This window comes from Silurus aristotelis (assembly GCF_946808225.1).
Source record: "Silurus aristotelis genome assembly, chromosome: 23".
Taxonomy (NCBI): domain Eukaryota; kingdom Metazoa; phylum Chordata; class Actinopteri; order Siluriformes; family Siluridae; genus Silurus; species Silurus aristotelis.
Window position 1 is genome coordinate 12218342 of NC_139596.1, and position 20622 is coordinate 12238963.

At 36.8% G+C, this 20622-nt stretch overlaps 1 protein-coding gene across 1 annotated transcript; it reads left to right on the forward strand.

Moving 5' to 3' along the window:
* Positions 1-537: 537 nt before the first annotated feature.
* LOC310718639 (uncharacterized protein) lies at positions 538-19288 on the forward strand. Its single transcript, XM_083527550.1, has 21 exons — positions 538-753; positions 5141-5305; positions 6237-6360; positions 6560-6650; positions 6727-6803; positions 6940-7112; positions 7763-7825; positions 7916-7982; positions 8623-8651; positions 9887-9953; positions 10086-10126; positions 14669-14884; positions 15421-15585; positions 15926-16049; positions 17172-17262; positions 17342-17418; positions 17538-17710; positions 18280-18342; positions 18443-18509; positions 18774-18802; positions 19156-19288. The coding sequence occupies exons 1-21, from the start codon at positions 584-586 to the stop codon at positions 19226-19228; spliced, it is 2145 nt and encodes a 714-aa protein (XP_083383676.1). The 5' UTR covers positions 538-583; the 3' UTR covers positions 19229-19288.
* The last annotated feature ends 1334 nt before the right edge of the window (positions 19289-20622 follow it).

Genomic DNA, 20622 nt, shown 5'->3' on the forward strand with positions numbered 1-20622 from the left:
TATTCAGTGCACACACAGCAGTAGCCTATGCAGTAGTGCAAATGGATTAAGAAGGAGTTCATAATAATAATGATAGTCCACTCAACATTGCTGTAATGTACAGCAGATCAATTTCCCAACCCAACATAAACTGTAATGGTTTTGAATACGTCAGAATCAAACTCAGCTGTTAATAGTGATGTAATTTCATTGTTCATTGTATTTAGAAGTCATGACATGTTACAGATGAGAAGGCTCTGTCTGTGTTGTGCATGCCTGTTTTGTAATTATAACTAGCATTTCTGAGCTGTAAGCTTTAGTCTATGATGCCACTTTGTGTAAATGAGTGTGTGATGTGTCCTGTGATAAACTGGCTTCTCATCCAAGGTGTAGGATGAATCAATACATTTAACATAGTTGCTGTCTTGTTGAGTGGAAAAATGGAAATTGTACTAAAAAAAATATACAAATAAGCTTCTTGACTTGACTTGACTTTTCTTTAAAACCACGCCTTCTCTCTAACATTGTGGAAGATTTGCCAATATGTAAGACATAAAGACTGTCAGCTTCCTGCCTGCAAACAGACGACAGGAAGATTTGGATCATGCAGTCTGGGGTTTGGTGGCTGCTCTTTGCATTGCCAGTTTGCAGTGCAAACTTTTTCCCACCACTGGTGAGCATCAGTCTGGACCAGGCTCCGGAGCTGAGATGGTCTCCACTTAAAGACCTCTTCAATAAGGATTTCTTACAGAAAGCAGCAGCTGAGGTGATCGAGTGAGTCTGTTTTCATCTTAACTGTAGCCTCCGTGGTTTAACCCTTAGAAAACTTCTCTATTTTTTCACTTTCCTTCAGTTGTTTCTACTGTATATAATGACAATTAAATCTGGTGATGAATCTTTTGTTGGCTTTTCAGTATTTCTTTCAGTAATACTTCTGAACTGTGTGCCTGCATTTATTTCTCTTTCCATAAAGACAGATGTAGAAGATAGATAAACAAGTAAAATCATTTAAAGCTGGAGAGCACTTAAGACACTACAGTACAGAACATGTGAATTCAATAATAGGTTAAAACATAGATATTCTTCGCCTGTGTGTTGCTGGTGGTACTTTTTGTATGATAACTTTTAAAAAAATTATCTTGCAAAATGTTGCTGTTATTTAATTAAATATGGGTATACTTGCATATTTTAATAAAACCAGAAATCTAGCATTTGCATGTTCGAAGGTACTAGTTCACGAAAAAAAATAAAAACAAAAAAATGTTTTCATCCAGGAGTGTTTAGTTTTAATGATTGCATAGCATTGAACAGTGAACCCAGCCATTAGGGGGGCACAAGCCAGTGCACTCTTAGTGCCGGTCCCAAGCCCGGGTAAATGGGGAGGGTTGCGTTAGGAAGGGCATCCAGCGTAAAACATGTGCCAAATCAAATATGCGGATCACAAATGAGAATTTCATACCGGATCGGTCGAGGCCCGGGTTAACAACGACCGCCACAGGTATCGTTAGCCGACAGGGTACCGGTGGAAATTGGGCTACTGTTGGCCGAAGGAGGAGAAGGAGAGGAGGAAGACGTCTACAGAGACGGCAGGAAAAGGAGCAGTGTAGGAGAGTAGAGGTTCGGGTTGGTACTTTAAATGTTGGTACTATGACTGGTAAAGGGAGAGAGATAGCTGATATGATGGAGAGGAGAAAGGTAGATATGTTGTGTGTTCAGGAGACCAAGTGGAAAGGGAGTAAGGCCAGGAACATTGGAGGTGGGTTTAAACTGTTTTATCATGGTGTGGATGGAAAGAGAAATGGTGTAGGGGTGATTCTGAAGGAAGAGTACAGTAAGAGTGTAGTGGAGGTGAAGAGAGTTTCTGATAGGGTGATGATCGTGAAGGTGGAGGTTGAAGGGATGATGATAAATGTCATCAGTGCCTATGCTCCACAAGTCAGCTGTGAGATGGAGGAGAAGGAAAGATTCTGGAGTGAATTAGATGAAGTGGTAGATGGTGTACCTAGGAAAGAACGACTGGTGATTGGGGCAGACTTTAATGGGCATGTAGGTGAAGGGAACAGAGGTGATGAGGAGGTGATGGGTAGGTATGGTTTTAAGGAGAGGAATGTGGAAGGGCAGATGGTGGTAGATTTTGCTAAAAGGATGGAAATGGCAGTGGTGAACACGTATTTTAAGAAGAAGGAGGATCATAGGGTGACGTATAAGAGTGGAGGAAGGTGCACACAGGTGGATTATCTTCTGTGTAGGAGATGCAACCTGAAGGAGATTGGAGACTGTAAGGTGTTGGCGGGGGACAGTGTAGCTAGACAGCATCGGATGGTGGTCTGTAGGATGGTTTTAGAGGCGAAGAAGAAGAGGAGGAAAGTAAGGATTGAAAGAAGAATAAGATGGTGGAAACTGAAGGAGGAAGAGTGTAGTGTGAGGTTCAGGGAAGAGGTCAGACAGGGGCTTGGTGGTGGTGAAGAGGTGCCGGATGATTGGGCAACTACTGCAGGAGTGATGAGGGAGGCAGCTAGAAAAGTACTTGGTGTGACATCTGGAAATAGAAAGCAAGACAAGGAGACGTGGTGGTGGAATGAGGAAGTGCAGGAGAGCATTAGGGGAAAGAGGTTGGCAAAACAGAAGTGGGATCGACAGAGTGATGAGAAAAGTAGGCAGGAGTACAAGGAGATGCGGCAGCAGGTAAAAAGGGATGTGGCGAAAGCCAAGGAAAAGGCACATGAGGAGCTGTATAAGAGGTTGGACACTAAGGAAGGAGAAAAGGATTTATACCGATTGGCCAGGCAGAGGGACCGAGCTGGGAAGGATGTACTGCAAGTTAGAGCAATAAAGGATGGAGAGGGAAATGTGTTGACTAATGAGGAGAGTGTGTTGAGAAGATGGAGGGAGTATTTTGAGCAGCTGATGAATGAGGAAAATCAGAGAGAGAGAAGGTTGGAGGATGTGGAGTTGGTGAAGCAGGATGTAGATAGGATTAATAAGGTGGAAGTGAGAGCAGCGATTAAGAGGATGAAGAATGGAAAGTCGGTTGGACCAGATGACATACGGGTAGAAGCGTGGAGATGTTTAGGAGAGATGGCAGTGGAGTTTTTAACCAGATTGTTTAACAGGATTCTGGAAGGGGAGAGGATGCCTGAGGAATGGAGAAGGAGTGTGCTGGTACCGATCTTTAAGCATAAGGGAGATGTGCAGACCTGCAGTAACTACAGGGGAATTAAGTTGATCAGTCACACCATGAAGTTATGGGAAAGAGTAGTGGAAGCCAGGCTGAGAGAAGAGGTGACCATCTGTGAGCAACAGTATGGTTTCATACCGAGGAAGAGCACAACAGATGCCTTATTTGCTTTGAGGATGTTGATGGAGAAGTATAGAGAAGGACAGAAGGAGCTGCATTGTGTATTTGTGGATTTAGAGAAAGCGTACGACAGGGTGCCGAGAGAGGAGTTGTGGTATTGTATGAGGAAGTCAGGTGTGTCAGAGAAGTATGTGAGGGTGGTGCAGGACATGTATGAGGACAGTGTGACGGCAGTGAAGTGTGCAGTAGGTACGACAGACTGGTTCAGGGTGAAGGTTGGACTGCATCAAGGATCGGCCCTGAGCCCTTTCCTGTTTGCAGTGGTGATGGACAGGTTGACGGACGAGGTCAGACAGGAGTCTCCCTGGACTATGATGTTTGCAGATGATATTGTGATTTGTGGTGAGAGTAGAGAGCAGGTTGAGAAGAGCCTGAAGAGGTGGAGATATGCGCTGGAGAGAAGGGGAATGAAAGTCAGTAGGTGTAAGACAGAGTACATGTGTGTGAATGAGAGGGAGGGCAGTGGAGTGATGCGGTTGCAGGGAGAAGAGGTGGAGAAGGTGGAGGAGTTCAGGTACCTGGGGTCAACAGTGCAAAGTAATGGAGAGTGTGTTAGAGAAGTAAAGAAAAGAGTGCAGGCAGGGTGGAGTGGGTGGAGAAGAGTGACAGGAGTGATTTGTGATAGTAGGGTATCTGCAAGAATAAAAGGGAAAGTTTATAGGACTGTGGTGAGACCTGCGATGTTGTATGGATTAGAGACAGTGGCATTGAGTAAAAGACAGGAAGTGGAGCTGGAGGTAGCAGAGCTGAAGATGTTAAGGTTTTCGTTGGGAGTGACGAGGATGGACAAGATTAGAAATGAGTTTATTAGAGGGACAGCACATGTAGGATGTTTTGGTGACAAGGTGAGGGAGGCGAGATTGAGATGGTTTGGACATGTGCAGAGAAGGGACATGAATTATATTGGTAGAAAAATGCTGAAGATGGAGCCACCAGGTAGGAGGAAAAGAGGAAGGCCAAGGAGGAGGTTCATGGATGTGGTGAGGGAAGACATGCAGGTAGTTGGTGTGAAAGAGGCAGATGTAGAGGACAGGGTGGTATGGAGACGGATGATCCGCTGTGGCGACCCCTAATGGGAGCAGCCGAAAGAAGAAGAAGAAGATAGCATTGAACAGTGGTTCTCAACCTGGGGTGGCCACTAGATGTCACTAGGGGGGCCGTATAGAAATTCTAGAATCTAAATTAGAAAATTATTTACAAAATTAATTTGACCTGTACAGTATGTCAGGATTGTACTACGGTGTATTAGGGCCACTACAGTGTAGAAGAAGTTTTTCAATAAATATTTTCGTGTTTAAAACTCTAAAATGTAGATTTTAAAACTAGAAATTTCCCTGCCCCTCCCCTTCCAGTTTTTTTTTATCCCATAGTGGCCCTAATACGCAGTTGTAGGATTGTCAACCTATGTAAACTATGATAAATAAATAATAAATAATTAAAATATTAAAAAAATAATAAACCAATATACATTTTACACAGCACACTACGCTGAAACGTCACCAAAACCTCGATGTACAAGTGTATTTTATGAAATGTAGAATAAAAGAATTTGTATATTCAACATTAGAGAAATAAGACTACAAACAGAATTGATGTTCCGCAATTGTAGAAATTCATTTGTTTTTGGTACAAGCTAAAATGTTTAAGTAAATTTTTGTGTTTTGCATCATGAGTTTACTTTTGCCATGAAAGGATTCACCCTACACAAGGGGGCTTCTTGCTGAAAAAGTTTAAGAACCACTGACATAGAAAGATTTTAAATCAACCATTTTCTTGATGTCTGTGTAATTGTTTTGTTCTTAGTTCCACAGTTCCAGCATGGGTTCACCATGCTATCAAGCCTATAGTGAGAGCTCTGGAGCGGTTTACTCCTCAGCCCTATGCTGCTGAGATCAGAGGCATGGGAGCTTTATATGGCTTTGACATCGCCGACATCCTGCTGCTCAATTTCGCTTATGAAGTTTCCGCGTATGTAAATATGCTGCTCATGCAATTAGTTTATATCCGACAACTGGTGTGTCTATTTTGTTTATACATGGGATAGCATCATACAATTATGAATAGGACAGGGTTGCATTTGCAGAATATACATTTTGTGGTTTGTGCTCAGTGCACAATTATTAGCCACATACACCAACCAGGCATAACGTGATGACATTATAACATTATAATGAGTAAAGTGAATAATACTGCTTATCTTCATCATGGCACCTGTTAGTGAGTGGGATATATTAGTCAGGAAGTGAATATTTAGTCCTTAAAGTTGATGTGTTAGAAGCAGGAAAATTGGCAAGTGAAGGTTTGAGCTAGTTTGACTCTCTGAGCCTTGGGCTGTTCATTGATGCATGTGGGAAACGAAGGCTGCCCCGTGTGGTCTGATCCCACAGACATACTCCTGTAACTCAAATTGCTGAAGAAGTTCATGCTGTTGATGCTCGATGGATCACAATATTAAGCAGGTGGTCATAATGTTATGCCTGATTGCTGTAATTATTTTATTGTATTTATTTTTCAATTTGCTCTGTAGTTATAGTAATCAAATGAGGTAACACACATTTGATTACACACACACACACACACACACACACACACACACACACACACACACACACACACACACACACACACACACACACACACACATTTATTGCAGGTTTGTTAAAATATTTTCTAGGTTCATGTTATGTTCTTTCTGACAGGCTGAGAATATAAGAAACGCTAAATAAATTCAAGCCATGTAAATAATTTAAATAATAATTAAAATGCTCATAATTATTATTATTAGCTTATTATGTGTAATCATACATGGTACATTTATGTACGATTATTTTTGCCATAGTATACTAGCAGAAACCAATTTACAATTACAAAAAAATCTCCTATTTTTGACTTGTTTTAGGTTCTGCACCAGTGTTATAGCTCAAGACAGCAAAGGACAAACCTATCATGGTCGTAACTTGGACTACCCGCATGATGTGCTCAAAAATCTTACGATTGATGTTCTGTTCATCAAAAACGGAAAAGTATCATGTGCCTTACCTTATTGCCCTTCCTGTTTTGCAGTAAAATGGACATTATCGAACCCTAATGACATCTTACTTAAATATGTTTAAATGCATTTATTAGAGTAACTAATTTAGATCATATCATGTGCAATGTTAGATGTGAGATGAAGACTTCATATATAGAAGAGAAAATAATATATTGCTGTGTGTTTTCTAGTTGGCCTACAGAGGCACTACTTTTGCTGGTTATGTCGGGTTATGGACTGGGCAAAGTCAAAACAAGTTCACTGTGACTGCGAATCAGCGAAGTGAGTGCACTTACTATGTCTTTTCATCTGCAGTAATTTACATTCATTTAAATTACACTAGATTTTCTCTTAACAGGTAAAGGCCACTGGTGGGAAAATATCATTTCTGCTGTCCTTTTGAAGAACTCTCCTGTTAGCTGGCTAGTGAGAGAGGTAAAAACTGGCAGCACAGCTCGTTAGTGTAAAATTGCCTATAAACCAATAACTATACACAATTATAAATTGGAACTGACTTTCCTGCTTATCAAAGATACTTTCATTCATTTATCATTGTGTGTGTGTGTTCCAGACTCTTGAAGAGGCTCCAGACTTCATGAGTGCAGTCAGGCAGTTGTCTAATATACCTATCATTGCTGGTGTTTACTACCTTGTGGGAGGTGTTTATCCAGGAGCAGGTGTGGTCATCACCAGAGACAGGAGCGGTCCTGCTGATATCTGGCCTTTGGATACACTCCATGGAGAGTAAGCATCATCTGATCTTAATTTATTTTTTTTATTCTTTTATTACTGCACTTGAGCTTAAAGATGGCTGCCTACACAATGTAGCTCTACACCAATCAGGCATAACATTATGACCACCTGCCTAATATTGTGCTGATCCCTCTTTTGCTGTAAAAACAGTCCTGATCCATCGAGCATTAACAGCATTAACTTCTTCAGCCATTTGAGCTACAATAGCTTGTCTGTTGGATCAGACCACACAAGTGCATCAATGAGCCTTGACCTGAGCCTTGACTGCTCATGACCCTACTGCTGGTTTACCACTGTTCCGTCCTTGGACACTATTGAATAGAAACTGCCCACTCCAGAGGGGGAAAACATTTTAGTACCATGTAAAAAAAAAGTCACAGCATTACCAGAATGAAGTTGAAATTATGAGAATAAAGTGGTAGAACTATGAACGTAAAGTTGTAGCAATACGAGAATAAAGTCGTAGCGCTATGAAAATAAAGTCATTGCACTACGAGAATAAAGTCCAAATTATAAGAATAAAGTCGTAGAAGCGCCGGCTAAAGTACTGGTGCTTCGGTGTATCTTCCTCTTGTAAAACAGCATATCCTCATCAAATAGCACGCAGCTATCTTTATATAACGCTTTCTTTTGTTTTGCAGATGGTACAGGGTTCAGACAAACAACGATCACTGGCTGCCCTCACCAAAACGAGACACTAGAATGTGTGTTTCTCTCATTTTCTTTTTAATTTATTTTTCATATTAATTTATGCTGTTGTAATGTATCTCATATACTTTTGTTTTATGGATTAGAGAAGCTGCTATGGAAGCATTGAACACTACAGGTCAAGATAACATCAACTTGAGATCTCTTTATCAGGTAAATAACTAAATCTACTTCTGTATTGTTTGCCGATTAAATGTATTTATCAAATTCAACATAAAACTGTAAACCTGTCTTCCTTTTTTTTTTTTTTTTCATTTATTTTATATTTTTTTTATTAATTGCAATTTATATAGTCCTGTATTCATTAACAACTGTTTTAAAATAACAAGCATCCACAAACATGTCACTGTTTGTAAATGCAGATTTCCCTCCCTGGAAATAATGATGAAGGACCAATCTTAAATATTTCAAAAGGGACCATTTGTCATTTTAATCATTAAGAAAATCTAAAATGACTTTATTTGGAGGATGTAATTTGTCTTCAGTGTTCTTTCAGTAGCTTTGCCAATAGCTTTAACACCTGCTTCCTTTCAGACATGTAAACCAGCCAACCATTTGTATCAAACTGCTGCTTGAGCTGCAATCCATGACGGTGTAACATGCAGGACTTTTCTGTTCCTTTAGACAACTTGAGTGTTACATTACATACTTTAACCAACATTAATCTAATTAGCAAGCATTACCTTATTTATCTATCCTAGATGTTAATAATTAACACATTGTATGCGTTTTATGTCATGTTTTATTCTTAGATGTGTGATTTAATGTCAGTTTTTTTTATCTCTTCCTCCAGGTTTTATCTGTGTGTCCCGTATGCAATAGGTGAGAACTGTGTTGTTTGACTGTGAATCTGTCTGAGATTGTTGTTCCAACAGCCTTTTATTCTTGATCTAGTGAACGGGTTGTATTTGCCTTTTACTTCCCTTACTGAAGTCGAACTGATTTACCCAGTTTCCCCTTTTCTGAAGGCATGTGGTATGCCATAATAAGGAATTGAATCTTGTTGATTCTGTCAAGCTTCACCAATATTTATATATATATATATATATATATATATATATATATATATATATATATATATATATATATATATATATATATATATATATATATATATATTCTTCACTTATTGGAACCTCTTATATATATATGTGTACAGTATATATATATATATATATATATATATATATATATATATATATATATATATATATATATATATATATATATATATATATATATACAGTACAGACCAAAAGTTTGGACACACCTTCTCATTCAAAGAGTTTTCTTTATTTTCATGACTATGAAAATTGTAGATTCACACTGAAGGCATCAAAACTATGAATTAACACATGTAGAATTATATATGGAATTATATACATAACAAAAAAATGTGAAACAACTGAAAAATGTCATATTGTAGGTTCTTCAAAGTAGCCACCTTTTGCTTTGAGTACTGCTTTGCACACTCTTGGCATTCTCTTGATGAGCTTCAAGAGGTAGTCACCTAAAATGGTCTTCCAACAGTCTTGAAGAAGTTCCCCGAGAGATGCTTGGCACTTGTTGGCCCTTTTGCCTTCACTCTGCGGTCCAGCTCACCCCTAAACCATCTCGATTGGGTTCAGGTCTGGTGACTGTGGAGGCCAGGTCATCTGGCGCAGCACCCCATCACTCTCCTTCTTGGTCAAATAGCCCTTGATGCCTTCAGTGTGACTCTACAATTTTCATAGTCATAAAAATAAAGAAAACTCTTTGAATGAGAAGGTGTGTCCAACATTTTGGTCTATATATATATATATATATATATATATATATATATATATATATATATATATATATATATATATATATATATATATATATATATATTCACATCCACCTATTTGTTGATCTTTTTTAAATATACAAAGTAATTGCTGGTACTTGATCTATACAGTTCATATATTAATCTGGCTAAATATGCTTGTCACACAAGGAGGCATTGGTTGCCTAACTTTACAAAAACACTAGGAAATCAAATTGTTCTCTAATTTCAATGTTCACCTGCTGGCCAGGATAACAGTCTACACGACAGTGATGAGTGCAGCTGCTCCGGATGAATACAGAACTGTGGTTAGAGAGGTATAAATACACAACAGTGTTTATTTTAACATCTTTTACATTCACACCAGTTTTCATTTCCCCATTTTTACTGGTTTTTATTCACATTATAATTAAATACAAAATTTGACTAAGTTTTCTTTCTGTTCACAGACATGTGCTCAGTCATTTATGACAAAGGGCATGGGTCTAAACTAAAACCCTCACCAGCTTACTGTAGCTCCAAACCCACATAACGACACTGAAATTTCAGATGAGCCAAATTTAAATATAATAAAGGCTACATGGATGAACTGTATGAACATGTTATGCCATTGTCATCTTCAATTGTTGATTATATTATTCAATTATTGTAGTCATTTTGATTGAGCATTTTAAATGATATGATAATTGATGGAATTTTAATAAAAGGCTGTACATTTGCATATGTCTTATTTTTGGAGACTGCATGTGTATAATAATGACATTTCCAGACAAAATTAATAAAAAAAAAAAACATTTTATTTACTAATATACTACTGTCTTGTTTACATAAGCTCTTCTCCATATAGGTCAATGCTGCAATACATTAATTTAAAGGCATACATAAGAGAAACTGGATTAAAACTCTTTCAGATATTATTTTATATTGTTTATTTTATATTTATTATTATTATTATTTTTATTTATTTTTTTTTTTTTACAAAACTTTGGGTAGCAAGTAAAAGGTTGAGTACAAGCAACATAAATGAGAGTTCCTTATTCCATTCATGAGTTATAGCCATTTTTGTCAAAGTGACCTGCCTACTTTGATCATTTTGGCGACCATTTGAATAGTGAGTAGAAATGTTTTTTTTTTTTTTTTTAATAATTATTGATAAGCACTGTCCAGCGAACATTTCTGAACTGAGTTGGCTCCGATCAGATGAAAAACATAGGAGTAGTTAGCAAAAGAAGGTTTTTAACATAATTAAGAATAGTTAATAAATTATTTGATTGACAGCAGTGGGTCCTTAAGGCAAAATTGCTCAGCATGAGGAGATCAATCAATTGATTTGACAATTGAGTGTATGTTGGAAAAAAAATTGCAATATAATATCATTTATACACTTAAGATACACGATATTGCCCTCCAGGGGAGGATTTTGTAAAAAATTCTTACAGACCTTCAGGGCCAGAGGTCGAACATGCCCACTGGGTTACGTTTTGATCGGCCTCCGTTAACCTTGTCTAACAGGTGCTCAAAGGTCATTGGCAGATGGCCCCCATGTTTTTGTCCACATAAACCATTCTGGCACATTGGACAGAGACACTACATGCCAAGTTTTAGGTCAATCGGCTGAAAGGTTGCGTAGTTATAGCCATTTTTATTTCCTTGTTGCCACACCAAGTGGCAAAGCTATGCATTTTTTTGTTTGACCAAAGATTTGAGTGCATAGACACCTACCAAGTTTCGTTAAGATATCTCTTTCCGTTCATGAGTAATTTATGTAAAAGTGTCCCAGTCAACTTCGAACGTTTTGGTGAGCCTCTGTGATGTGAGTTGAAAGCCATGAGCTATGGCCAAAAATGTGTGAAATTAAGTTTGCTGAACTGTAGCGCCCCCCCTTGGCCAACTGGGTTGATACTTTACTATCTGGCCAAGTTTAAGCTCTCCTCCATGCCTTACGTATTATTCTGCACGATCAGATTTAGGGCGGAATAATTATAATAATAATAATAATAATAATAATAATAATAATAATAATAATAATAATAATAATAATAATAATAATCATCATCATCATCATCATAATAATAATCATAATAAAAATCTCTACAATAGCAATAGAATTTCAGCATTTTATGCTAGAACCCCTAATAATAAAAAATATTACATAATAGTAATAATAAGAAGAAAAATAAAAATAAAACAATAAATAAACATCACAGAATACTTAACAAATTATATAAAGATCACATAAAAGTTATCCTGTAAAAGTGAGTTTTAAGAGCAGATTTAAACACTGAATGATTAGGCCTGTCTAATCTTAATTGCGAGAGAATTCCACAGCTTTGGTGTATTCATCAGTCCCTCTGCCTGGCCATGCAATGCTCAAAAACACATACTATACTTATGACCAGGTGACCCAATACGTTTGGCAATTTAGTTTAGTTTCCAAACAAGTGAGTAATAGAGACTAATACACAGTGTCAAAAGCTGCACTTAGATCAAGAAGTGTAAATATTAAAGATAAACTGAGTCTCCAGCAATTAACAGGTCATATGTAACCTTAACTAATACTGTTTCAGTGCTGTGGAGTTTACCAGATTGGAGGGATTCGACAAAGATTATTCACAGTGAGATGTGTATACAACTGCAAAACCATAATCAGCTCAAGAAGTTTAGCAAGGAAGGGAAGATTATGAATGGGACGAAAATGATTAAGGTTGTCCAAATTGATGTTAGCCTTTTTTTGGTATAGGGGTTACAGCAGCTGCTGGCACCACTCCTGTGGACAAGGAATCATTTATTATATTTAAAACAACAGGGCCAAGAGAGGCAAAGCATGATTTGAACAAATTAGCTGGTACAGGATCCAATATTGAAGTAGCTACTTTCATTTGGGAAACGACCTTAAAAAAGAGAGGTCAGATCCAGAGAGAAAAATGTAGTGAAAGAGGTGCCAGAAAAGTGTGAGATGGTAAATGAAAAGACAGGTTTAACAGCAGTAATAGATTTACAAGCAAAGTATTTTCCTTAGAGCAGTTTATTAATAGTCTGAAATAGGATTTCTTTGCTCATTGACAATTATCTGAGAGAAACACTGACACCGGACAGTTACCAACTCTGCTTTCTATTAGTGTAAATGGTCCTTTCAAGCTTGATGATGCACATTTAGGAGATAAGCCAGTCTATAGGGCTTGGACTTATTTGAAATGTTCTCCAAAGGAGCAGATGGTAATTTAATAAACTGTTTAAATTTAGTTGTCTCTTAATTGTCTCATTGAATTTACATTGAATTTGCTTAATGATTATGATTGTTGTTACATGAGCATACAAAAATATCAGATAATTGGGGAATGGGGTCTTGGGTCAAAAATTACAAATTAGCCAGGGGCCCAGAAACCCTAGAGGCGCCCCTGGACGCCAGTTATGCAGACAAAGCTGCAAGCAAAATGACATTGAATTCTTAAGAAACAAACCTCTGGCCATTTTTATTAAGCAACCACGTTGACTTCAAGTGCGAGAATAGCATCAGCTTTATTATGCAGTGTAAGCTGTGTTTGCCCAAGGTGACTGAACTGGAACCTTATAAAAACTCATCATCAAACCTGCGCCAGCGTGTTGAGGTTGAGTTTACATAATTGTTGCGAGGCATTCCTAATGTTAGTTAGCACCAGGGTTGGAAATTAACAATTAAGTTGCTCAATTACCAGTGCCACAATTTTAGTATCATATGAAATGAAAGAAAAGTGTTATATTTTAGTGTAGATCTGCTGATGTTGCATTATATTTGAGCATTACTGTATAACCGATTATACAATCGATTTTGTTGAGAATGCTGTGTCCAATCAATGCATTTTGATTCATCACTGTAAAAAAAACACCAGAGTTGCTCACTGTCTAAATTCTGGATCTGCATTTACGATTTCTTTCTAAATCGTCAAACTTTGTCAAACTCTGGGGCTAAAGTAAATAATCGGCTTGTAGTGGATACAGGCTTACCAGACTTTAGTTCTTCATACTCCTCTGTCCTGTTGGATGTTACGGAAGAGGAGATGTTTTGCTGTCACATAATCCTTAGCTGTAGGTAAACTGAATTGGTTTGAGTCACTTTGATGGTGTTGAACTGTGGCTTCAACAAGGTCTTTCCAGAAACTGTACTCTTCCAGAAGACAGTGCTCTTCACTCTTTTAGTCTGCAGGAGCAGAGCGCAGTGCATGGACATAACCTCATACAAACCACTTCAAATCTTGCAACATATTGCATTTTCTTCTGTAAGGTTTTACTTTTATTAAAACGATCAGATCGACATTTATATCTCTTTTTGAACTAAACTAGAATCCCTACCCCTCCCTCACTATTAAAAAAAGTAACTCGGTAAATTTTACACTAAGTACGTTTTAAATGAGCTTTTTATCAGCTACTATTCAGTACAGAAATACAGTAAAAAGGCAATGGCGCTCTCTCCACATTGTTCATTACATACTTTAGTAGTCAAATGATGTCATGTCACAGATGAGAAGCCTTTGTCTGTTTTGGGCATGACTTCTTTTGTAATTATAACTAGCATTGCGTGAGCTGTGAGTTTTAGTCTTTGATGCCCCTTAGTGTGAATGAGTGTGTGACTGTGTGATGTGTCCTGTGATGAACTGGCTTCTCATCCAAGGTGTATTCCTGTCCAGGATGTTTTAATAAATTAAATTATTTATCATCTACGAAAAATGACATCTTATTAGAAATCTTGTGAGGGTAACAAATTCGCTGACTCATTGAGTAGTATTAACATTACCAGTGAAAAATGTAAAAATGTTCTGAAAATACATGAGTATGAATATATACAGGTGACATCCTTCCAACTTGATGACTACCAAAGATACCAAAACACACACACATTGATATCAGTTGTCTTTTTTGTATAGTTTCAAGGACAGAATATAACATTCCCATTTATAGCTGGACTCAGTAACACGCCCATATTTTTATATAATCTTTAAAACCCACCCACCATCTCTGACATTATGGAAGATTGGCCAATATTCAAGACATAAAGACTGTCAGCTTCCTGCCTGCAAACAGACGACTGGAAGATTTGGATCATGCAGTCCGTGTTTTGGTGGCTGCTCTTTGCATTGCCAGTTTGCAGTGCAAACTTTTTCCCACCACTGGTGAGCATCAATCTAGACCAGGCTCCGGAGCTGAGATGGTCTCCACTTAAAGATGTCTTCAGTAAGGATTTCTTACAGAAAGCAGCAGCTGAGGTGATCGAGTGAGTATACACTAATACACTAATTACAACTGTAGCCTGTAACTGTTTTGACACTTTTGTAGACAATCAGTCTTTATTTTTTCCTTTTAAAAGATATTGAAATCCTTCAGTTATTTCTGTATAATGACAATTAAATCTGGTTCGGATTTTTTCAGTCGGATTTATTTATTCTGTAGTGTGCCCCAGTATTTTTTCTCTATTTCTGCTTTTCATAAAGAGAGATGTATAAAAACTGACAAAGAAGTAATAATATTTGAAGCTAGAGAGAGCAAGCAATTAAGACACTAAATGTAAATTGGATAATATGTTAAAACATATATATTCTTTGCCTTGTGTGTTTCTGGTAGTACATACCAAAATAAATCATATGTGTACATTTGTATATTATTATGTATAAAACCAAACATTTAGTCTTTGCATGTGCAAAGACACTCATTTCAGCCTGTTTTCAGCCTGTATTAGCATGTAGCCTTCAATGATTGCATAGAAAGATTTTAAATTAACCATTTAGCTTGATGTGTGTTTCTTGTTTTTAGTGCTACAATTCCAGGATGGATTAACCATGTTATCAAACCTATAGTGAGAGTTCTGGCGTGGTTTACCCCTCAGCCCTACGCTTCTGAGATCACAGGCATTGCAGCTTGCTTTGGCATTGACACCGCTGACATCCTGCTGCTCAATTTTGCTTATGAAGTTTCCCCGTATGTAAATCTGCTGCTCATACAATTTGTTTATATTCATCTTAATGAATCACTTGGGTTATACTAGAACTGAAACCTGTCTGGGCACAACACAAACACACTTCATTGCATGTTTTTGAACTTGGTGTAAAGTTCACTGGAGGGTCTTTACTGACATGATGTGTACATAAGAAACTAAATTCAAGGCATACAAATAAATGAATAATTTAAATATCATGTGACAGCTGTAATTTACTTAAGATTTCTTTTGACAAAGTATACTAGTTGAAAGCAATTGACTATATATACATTTTTCTCTAGATTACATACTAGTAATTTTCATATACTTTATCTGTTTTAGGTTATGCAGCAGTATTTTAGCTCAAGTCACCAAAGGACAAATCTATCATGCTCGAAACATGGACTACCCCCATAAAGTGCTCAAGAATGTTACGATTGATGTTCTGTTCAGCAAAAATGGAGAAGTAATATATGCCTATATCTTTATCACCCTTCCTGTTTTGCATTCAATTAGACATTATCTAATCTTAAAGGCAAATTATTTAGATATGTTTTTTCATGTTTAAATGCAGTTAATAGATTGACTAATTCGGATAATCAGTAGCGATTGGGTTTGGGCAAACATAAATAAAAATTTATTCAAAATTAAAATACCAAATACGTTAACTTTTAGTGCTTTAAAATAAACTATGAACAATACAGCAGCCACACTATGTATCGCACTGTATTTTTACTGTATAATACTTTTTTTTTGTTTTTTTTTTTACAAGGGAGCATGACATTTCTTCACAAACCCTCCATTAATTGACTCATTTGTTCTGTCCCTTCACCATTACACTGATTCATTTGATTAAGTAAACCATGTTTGATAGCAACAGCTTTTCTCTGGCCAAGTCATGCAATAAATCTGACATATGCAACCAGTTAACAGATCTGTTATTCACATATATATAATCCCTGTGATCTCCCAGATAAGGGTTAATATTAACGTAACCAACGTTTAATGTTGTGATTGACTCTATAAAATGGGCTACTTTGCATCAGCAACACTGACACAATGACAAACAAGTCATTTATAGTCACCTGTTAATAGCAACTAGATTCTTACTAATTCTTACTAGATTCTTACTGTTAATCGTGTATATAATAATATATTATGTGTCAGGCAGTCATTCATGCAATGGGATGCAAAATCATGATCCTACTTAGCAGCTACTTCAATCAGGGTACAATATTCGGCAATCAAATATTTATTTATCAATTATTGGACACCTACAGTATTTGAAAGCTGGCAGTCTGCACTTTTCTTACCTTCACCACAATTTTCTGTTCTGATCTCAGCAAGTTTTTGCAAAATACTGAGTAGGCAGCAATCAGAGGCCACATTATTTATGATTTCATCATGTAGACTTTTTACAATGTATTCTACAGTACTGTAATAATAAATATGAAGCCATTTTCATCAACCTCATCAAATACAAATGACAAAATCCTATTTATATTTAAAATACGTATTTGAAATACATGTATCATAAATACTGCCCACCCCTGGGAAAGAAAATAACATATTGCTGTGTGTTTTCTAGGTGGCCTACAGAGGCACTACTTTTGCTGGTTATGTCGGGTTATTTACTGGGCAAAGTCAAAACAATTTCACTGTGTCTGGGAATCAGCGAAGTGAGTGCACTTACTATGTCTTTTCATCTGCATTAATTTCACATTTTTTTTAATTACCACTAGATTTTTCTCTTCACAGGTAAGGGCAACTGGTGGGGAAATATCATTTCCACTTTCCTTTTGAGGAACTCTCCTGTTAGCTGGCTAGTGAGAGAGGTAAAAACTGTATCAATCAAATGAATGTAAAACTTAAGCATACAAATTTACTCAAACATAAACGGGAACCGATTTTCTTGCTAATCACAATCGTTTATCATTGTGTGTGTGTGTTCTAGACTCTTGAAAAGGCTCCAGACTACAAGAGTGCAGTCAGGCAGTTGTCTAATGTACCCATCATTGCTAAAGTGTACTACATTGTGGGAGGTGTTCATCCAGGAGAAGGTGTGGTCATCACCAGAGACAGGAGCGGTCCTGCTGATATCTGGCCTTTGGATACACTCAATGGAAAGTAAGCATCACCTGTTTTTAGCTGTTTCAGCACAATATATACGTTAATATATACATATTATTATATATACAAAAAAATTGGGTTAACGGATGTCACTAGGGGACCACATAGAATTTTTTGAATCTAGAAAAAAAAAATATTATTTTACCTCTATGTCAGGATTGTCAAACTATGTAAACTATGATGAATTAAAAAATAGAAATATAAAAAAAATAATATACATTTTATGCAGCAGCACACTACACTGAATCATCACCTAAACCTCTGTTGATGTACTACTGTATTTTATGAAATGTAGAATTAAAAAAAAATTCTATATTTAACTTTAGAGAAATAGGACTACAAACAGAATTGATGTTCCACCATTGTACAAATTCAGTTTTTGGTTCAATCTAAAATGTTTCAGTCAAATTGTAAGTCTGAGGGTGTTTTGTGTCACGAGTTTTCTTTTGGGGGTCACAAAAGGATTCACCCTACAAAAAGGGGCCTCAGCTGAAAAGGTTTGAAAACCACTGCTCTACATAACCATTTCAATTCATCTTTATATAACTCTTTTCCTCGTTTTGCAGCTGGTACAGGGTTCAGACAAACCACGATCACTGGCTGCCCCCACCAAAAGGAGACAATAGAAGGTGTTTTTCTCTCATTTTATTTGACATAATTTTAATAATTCTCTTCATATTTATTTCTGTTGTCCTTATGTGTCTCATATGCTTTTGTTTTCTCATTTAGAGAAGCTGCTATGAAAGCATTGGATGTTGCAGGTCAAGATAACATCAACATGAGCTCTCTTTACCAGGTAAATAACTAAATCCACTTCAGCGTTGTTTGTCAATAAAATGCCATCCCTTCCTCCCAGAGAGCATGCTTGCTTGACTCGAAGCCAAGAATAGCTGTTATTACTGTGATTTAATCCAACTATCTTTTGAGGATTTATCTAAAAGGCAAGCAATCATTTATTTAACCACACTAGGATGTTTTATATCTAACATATTGGATGTGTTAAATACCATGTTTTATACTTAGATGTGTGATTTAATGTCAATTTGGTCTCTTCCTTTAGATTTTATCGATGCGTCCCATATGCAATAGGTGAGAACTGTGTTGTTTAATAACTGTGGATTGGTAATCTATCCCAGATTGTTGTTCTAACAACCTTTTATCCTTGACTTAGTGCAAGGAATATAATTGCCCTTTCACTTTCCTTACTGAAGTTGAACAGTTTCCCCTTTTTTAAAGGCATGTGGTATTCCATAATAAGGAACTGAATGTTGCTGTTTCTGTCAGGTCCCACCCATAACATAGATCATTGCTTTTCTTTACTTATACAGTATATTCTCCAATTATTGTAACTTGTTTAACGTTGTTAAACTTGTATAACAACTTTACAAAATCAGTACTAATTTCAAATTGTTCTCTAATTTCAATGTTCACCTGCTGGCTAGGATAACAATCTACACAACAATGATGAATGCAGCTGCCCTAGAGGAATACAGAACTGAGGTTAAAGAGGTATAAATATACAACAGTGCTTATCACCATACATGCATCATACAGTTAATAACTGATATATTGCTTGTGTAAGCCTTTGGCTTGCTTCTGTGTTCAACATTAAGCATCATTCTAGATGCTAATGTGATGTCTCAGATATCAAAAACACAAGACATTTGTCCAATGAGTGATTTATCTGTAAATAGATTTTAAAGAAGTAATTAAATGAACTAAAAGTGACCACAGTTACTCAATAAGGTCTCGTGACTTCCTTCTCTTTGTTTTATGGTTGCATTAGCTAAAATGAGAGGCCTATTTTCTATCTTTAACATTTACTTTAGTTTTCATTTCCCCATTTTGACCAGTTTTTATTCACCATTATAATTGCTTAGCATTTTGACTCAATGTTATTTCTGTTCACAGACATGTGATGGATCACCAAACTCACCAAAAAGTACCAAACCGTGGCAATTCCAATGAGTTGTATGATATGATGTTTATTGAAGAATGATAACGTTAAATATGTGCTTTAGACATACCTTTAGATATATCTTATCTTTGGACACTTCATGTCTATATTAATGACATTAAAAGGCAACAAAATCGATAAAAAAAAAAAAATTTACTAATTTATTACTGTCTTGTTTATATAAGCTCTTGTGTAGGTCAACGCTGCAATACATTACTCCCATGTAGGTCAACGCTGCAATACATTAATATAAAGACATACATCAGAGAAACTGGCTTAAAACTCTGTCATTTAAAAAAAACAAAAGCTTTGGCAAGTGAAAGGTTGAGCACAAGCAACCGAATAAGATTTCTTCATGTGGTTAATAGGCTTGTTTGCCATGATAAGGTGAGAAGCTCTCTAATTCAGGAAAACTGATGAGAGGTGTCAATTGAGAAGGTTCAGTCACATAAGAAAGATGCCTCCTAGTTGGACCCTCTTTAGAGCTGTATTAGGCACATCAAACTAGACCCAGGACCTGCTGGTAGGTTATATCTCTCAGTTAGTGTAGGAATATCTGGAGATCCCTCAGGAAGATCTGGAATCTGCCACCAGATACAGAGAAGACTGGGCTAACCTTCAAAGCCTTCTTCCACTGATACTCCTCCCAGAAAAAGTAAAGAATGAATGGCTAAATATTTTTCAGAAATCTCTAATAAATGGTAAATAAAATGTTTTAAATAATGGTACAAACGCATCATTCAGCAAGGTGCATTCTTATAAAAATTTGTGTCTGTTTTTTTACACACTTGGGCTCTAATAAAGCTGTAATATATTGATTCTGCAGACAACATAAGTTCACCATCTTTTCCCCAAGTGCACTATTTTGCCTCTATGTGAGAATGAGTGTGCATTCCTTAGAATTGCCATTCTAACCAGTGCATGTTTCCATCGCAAGCTCAGTGTTTCCAGC

Coding starts and splice junctions, on each gene's coding strand:
- LOC310718639 (XM_083527550.1), top strand. CDS start 584: ATGCAGTCTGGGGTTTGGTGGCTGCTCTTTGCATTGCCAGTTTGCAGT. Junction 6,804..6,939: donor TTAGCTGGCTAGTGAGAGAG/GTAAAAACTGGC, acceptor TGTGTGTTCCAG/ACTCTTGAAGAGGCTCCAGA. Junction 10,127..14,668: donor ACAAAGGGCATGGGTCTAAA/CTAAAACCCTCA, acceptor CAAGACATAAAG/ACTGTCAGCTTCCTGCCTGC.